Source organism: Pelobates fuscus, chromosome 6 (assembly GCF_036172605.1).
Source record: "Pelobates fuscus isolate aPelFus1 chromosome 6, aPelFus1.pri, whole genome shotgun sequence".
Lineage (NCBI taxonomy): Eukaryota > Metazoa > Chordata > Amphibia > Anura > Pelobatidae > Pelobates > Pelobates fuscus.
The window spans coordinates 248,936,866-248,942,865 of NC_086322.1; the positions used below are offsets into that span (position 1 = coordinate 248,936,866).

The 6,000-nt window shown below is 41.2% G+C and overlaps 1 protein-coding gene across 1 annotated transcript in view; it reads left to right on the plus strand.

Annotated features, from left to right (window-relative positions):
* The window catches only part of CNTD1 (cyclin N-terminal domain containing 1), a 144,089-nt gene extending 139,220 nt beyond the window's left edge, over positions 1 to 4,869 (plus strand). Inside the window, exon 6 of the mRNA XM_063425852.1 lies at positions 4,721 to 4,869. Coding sequence (XP_063281922.1) covers positions 4,721 to 4,869 — 149 coding nt within the window. The remainder of the gene's footprint in view (positions 1 to 4,720) is intronic.
* Positions 4,870 to 6,000: the final 1,131 nt, after the last annotated feature.

Here is a 6,000-nt window from a genome sequence, read left to right on the forward strand (position 1 = left end):
ATTAAAAGACAAACTGGGCAGGGATATTGTATTTTTAGGCAAATCCCAAGTTTGCAATAATTTTAACGCGGGCAATTGTGGTTTCAGCTCTTGCAGGTTAATGCATGTATGTTCACACTGTTTCAGGGCCCATTCCAAGACAATTTGCTCAAATAAAGCATTTCCTAAACCATATCTCACGTGTGTGAACCTCAGATTATTCACCACTTTGTTACAACTACACCCATCACGCCATTTCAGTAACTACCTTATAACGGGACTGACTGAGGGATTTCACACCGGGTTGATACATTTACCTACAGGCACGCTGGAATGTGACAACCTACTATCCACATTAGATGACCCACAGTTGGTACACAAACTTATCATGACCGAGGTAAACCAAGGGTTTTTGTTGGGCCCATTCTTTTCACCACCCTTCACATCTTGGAGAACCAACCCCATTTGGGTTGTCACGGGAAAAAACTCACTCAAACATAGACTGATCATTGATTTATCAGCACCACATTCCTCCACGGTCCCCAGCCTAAACTCATTCATACCTTCCGAAGGGTTTTCACTACATTACGCCACTATCGACCATGCCATAGGTACCATCATTAAAGCAGACACAGGGGCATGGTTAAGTAAAATGGATGTAGTGAATGCCTTCAAGTTACTTCCCATGCACCCTTCCCCTTGGCACCTTCACGGCATTAAATGGCAAGGGTTATATTATTTCTTCACCCGTCTCACTTTTGGCTCCAAAAGTAGCCCACGTATTTTTGACACATTTGCAGAGGCTTTGTGTTGGTTATTACTTAATGTGTGTAAATGTCCTTCGGTTATTCACTATCTGGATGATTTCCTCACGATTGAGAACACACTCCCCCCAAGTAGTTTGAAACACATGTTGGCTTTGTTTGAATCCCTTACTATCCCAGTCTCCCTGCACAAGATGTTGGGTCCCGACACCAACATGTAATTTTTGGGGATACAACTAGACACTGTACACATGCAGGCTAGCCTCCCTCAGTACAAAATTGAGCATACCCTGGCAAGCATCAAACACTACCTACTGCAAGGTTGTTGCACCCGGGAAGAACTGCAATCACTGCTGGGATCGCTCAACTTTGCAATGATGATCATTCCACAAGGTAGATCTTTCATTTCACATCTACTATCCCTATTTCCACAATTCACCTCAGACACTTCACGTATCACGTTAGACGACCACGCAACCTCTGATTTACGGATGTGGGGGTTTTTACTCACCTCTTGGAACGGGCGAGCCATGTTTATACCACCCCACTCTGACACTTCACCTACACTGTGGACAGATGCCGCAGCAAACACAGGTTTTGCTGCCATCTGGGGAGATCAATGGCTTTGGGGACCATGGCTGACCGAAGTCAAATCACTGCCCAAATTCAAAGAGACCTCAGCTTAATTTGAGCTGTACCCAATTGTGGCAGCGGCCATTGCCTGGGGACCACATTGGTCCGGTCACACGGTTAGGTGCTACTGGGATAATATGGCTACATGCCATATTGTCAGTAAAGGCCGGTCAGCATCCCTGGTAATTATGAGACTCCTAAGACTGGGAATTTAACCAGAATTTAACTATTATTGGAATGGTGAGGCCCTGCTGATGACAAGTGGCTGAATAGAGGTGCTATCTATGATTTGGCCCTGTGCTGTGCCTTTGACGGAAGGCGGGGTGTTGGCCTCTGGGGATGTAATTTGTAAATAGTAACATAGAGAAGTGACATCCTAACTGGTGCTCTTGAGTAGAGAGGTTCGAGACAATAGCTATTATTTGGACCGTTTGGGCTGGCTAATCTCTATGAGAGGATGGGTGTTGGTCTCGTGGATTCCGGTGTATTGCCTGTGTATGGCCTGTTCAATCACCCTATCTGCCAGTACTACGCTGCTGGGGTTAGTGGTATGTTGGATACAACATACCTGATCGTTTTAGAAAGGGGATCTGATCAGTCACGAGATTCCTGAGTTTTAAAGATGTGTACCACCTGTGGACCGAGATTATTGTTAACTTCTGTATGATTGTGTGTGCTTTTTTGATTGATTTAAGATATGTACCTGAATCCACTGTTGGTCCTCTAAGGGTATGGGCAATTACTGCTGGATCTAATGGATTAAGGGAATGAAGTGACTCTATTTTAATGTCACGTGTTAAGCGTAACTTATTAAAGTAAATGTTATTATTTAAGGTAGATGATTGTTCGTATTGTAGAGTATTAAGACCTTTGTGCTGAGGTGACGTTGTCCAGTGATAGTCCTTTCGCATACTTGTATGGTTGTTAGCATCACCTTAACACTAGTGTTTTTATGTTGTATGTCTATGACGTTTTTTTTTTTACAATTAGCTATGTGATTACCGTGCGTATTTTAGCGTATATAACTGTCTACGGCTTCTGCCGGTTACTGTAATGGTGTAGTATGTTAAGAGTTGACAAGAGATATGGTCTGGTGAGTTTTATAACTTACTGATTTGTACTTGTGAGCTGAAGACATATTCAATTAAGTGATAGTAACAGTTACTATGAATATTTGCTGATGGGGTTCTGACTGGAATAGATTTTAATGATCATGATTAATGCGTTACTATGTAGTTAAGTCTATGTGTACTTGTTAGCGATCCTAACTTTATTGTTTAACGTGCCTAACCAGGTTATTTTGTGTCTTCCAATCACCCCCCTACCCACTGTTTAGAACCGTATTAGTTATTTGACGTGCTGTATGTAACTGAAGTTCGTAAAGACAAGATGTAATTCAGGGGAGATGTAATTCAGGGGAGTATTGTTCTGAATTCTGGAATACATAATGACCATGTGAGCATAGTTTAGATAATGCGTAGTATCCCTGCTTGTTCCCCGTCGTTCCTCGCAGTAACAGAACAACTTGGTTTAATCTATTACTCTGTTATTGTGTGTAGGGAGTATAACTGACAGCCTATACACGTCCTGTTTATTACCAACTTGTTAGCAGTTTTATAAGTATTAGCAGTTTTATAAGTATTAGTTGTAAACACATATCACCAGCGACTATTTAATACATAGGGACACAATTGGGGAAAACCATTATTTAATACCCTGTGTACAGTAAATTTAAACCTGTGGATTTGTGCTGCCCATGTAAAAGAAGGGAGAGAAAAAAAAATGTATAAGTGTAATTTGACCATTTGCCCAGTAGATGGCAGTGTTGTGTGGGTTTAAATGATCGTTTATTTGAATTTAGCCAACCTGGATCTGTTCGTTTCGTTTTGGTGAGAGTAAGTGGATACATTCATTTGAGTGAAAGGTGCATGTGTTGGGAGAGGAAGGTTCGTGTGTTAGTTAGTGAGTACAGTTTCCCGTCCGTGTGAAAGCTAGTTTTCTGTGAATGAGTTCGTATGGGCACGTGGGTTCCCAGTTCTGTAATTTTTAGTGCGTTTGTATGTTTTAACTCACGTTTGCCGAGTGCCTGTTGGCCGACCCGGAAGCCTGGGCAGGTGCCCCGGAAGTACTGTCGCAAAGCTGGGTACGATGCTGCGAGAGCTGAGAGGCACTGGAGGTGCCCGTTTTTGTCGGAGTGCCGTTACAGTTGTCGGTCTGCAGTGCAAGGGCCTGCTGGGTTACTTGATAGCGTCCTGATTGTAGCTGCATCTGGAATTCTGCACAAGGAGAAAACTGGTGAGACCAGTGGACGTAAGCCCAGTATGGAGGTAGGTTTGAGTTTATATATGCCGGTCAATCCCCTCCCACAACTCCAGGCTCCGCCTTCCCATATATATATATATACACACATATATATATATATATATATACATATATATATGAGCTACTGTTGACCGCTGCTCACCACTGACGGCCCCTAGGATATCCTCCAACACGAGACCAGGACCTAAACCAGCATATATATATATATATATATAAAAGAGAAAAGTGCTAGTGCGCTGAAAAATATGTATAGAGACACCTCTAAAATATTCCAGTGACTCTCCAATTGTAAAATAGTGGTTTTAACAGAGACCCAAAGACAAGTATGTGCACCCAACACACTGACACAAATATACTTATAGCCTTATAGCCTGTCAATGTTGGTAGCTGGGTGCTGTAATCAGGGAGACAAAAACAGGGAGGGGGGACAGTAGGAGATACTCCTAGTGCAATAAAGTTAAAAATATACACATAAAACACATATATATAAAAATCCCTATAGGTAAAAAACTCACAATTGTGGAGTGGTATAAGCCCCACTCACGGCTATCATGCCCAGGGAGGATCAGCCCCTTGGGTACGTGGGATCCACAGAACAGCTCTTAGTAACCACTGTATTAGACGCAAAAATGTATTGGTTTAAAACGAATTCCAAGCAGTAAAACATAAAAATGGGTCAGTCCAACCGCAAGCTCACCACACCAAATCGATCTGTAACAGGGATAGATGATAGAACGTAAGTCTTTATTCCTGTATACTTCTGTTTCGAGGTGCCTCTCGCCGGTGGATGTTTCCCAGTCACTTCCGTGTGCGTCGATGCCGAATATATATTATTCTGGTGGTGCTGCTTTTGCAAACCTCTTGGTAGTGACAAGTTTAAGAGTTTCTTAAAATGTTAGCCTTCCAAGCTTTGCTGTTATATTTGTAGTTTTATACTTCTTGCAAAACAGTGGAGAACTGGACAATTATTATTTAAGCCAACGCTTTTTGAATGTTAATCAATAATTTCTTCAAATTTGTAGGACACAATGGCTGCCCTTTGTCATTAGAGCAATTACGTGGGATGTGTTTAAAGGTTATGGATTTTGTTTATCTTACAAGAAACTCCATATATGAGATCTTGCTGAAAATGTCCATAGATCATCCAACTCCAAGTAGTTTACAGAGGTAAGGATCCTAACTATGTTCTGTGTAATTTTTGGCTGCTTTAGAATTTTCAGTGGAGTTTAGTCAATAGGGCCTCTAGGGCAGTGCTTCACCAAATAATTGTTGTCATATTATTAAAAAATATATATATTGCCAGTGTCAAAATAGTGAATTACTGACATAGTTTAACTTTGGAAAAGGATTAACTTGCAAATTTTAATTCTAAATAGTAAACATACAGCATACATCACTGCAGTGCTATACTTTTCCCTCCCCTTCTCCCACTACAGCACAAACTGACTCACTGATAACAAATGATGGCTGTCTGTGTAAGCTGTGTATGTGTACAACTGCTTAAAAGATAGTCTAGGTAGACCACCCAACTTCTATTGCAGAGACTGTGAGTTCAATTCCTATGTGGTGACATTTTATTCTGCTCTTTCTGTGCACATCAGAATCAAGGGTTGTGTTTTCACTCACTGCATTGTCATTTTTTCTGTTCATCACTCCTCCCTCCCCCTAAACCCCATCGTCCTAAACCCACTTCTCTTAAACTCACTCCTACCTCGTCCTAAACTCAATGCTTCTCAATTCCATCCTCTCTTCTCCTTAACTCCATCCTCGTTCCTACCTCCTCCTAAACTCCTCCGTCCCTCCTTGTAAGCTGTATCCTACCTCAAATATTAGCTTTTAGGAGCCATGTAAAATCAAAAAAAAATCCATTCAAATATCAAAAGCCATCAATTTATATTTTCTATATGTGATGATTTATTCCTGTTTCGGAGTTTATACAGGACAAGTGGATGTGTTTATTTGTATATGTTATTTTTGTGGATGATACCTGTTGCCTACCTCTTGATACATGATGCCTGACACATGACTCCTGATGCCTTAGGTAGGATTTTATAGCATGACAGGAGGCTTCATATTTGCTTAAGTCTCTCTTTTCTAGAACTCCACAGCAGCACATTAACATAGAGATAAAAACACCAGAGACAAAAAAAATCAGGAATCTATAAAAGGCTTCTCCCAACTAACTATTTCCTCTTTCTTTGCTGCTCCGCAGACAGTACAGGTCAGAGTACCACTGCCTCCTGTTTTATATGGGTGGTTGTGGATATTTTACTGTATTTATATGTTTATTACTGTATTGATT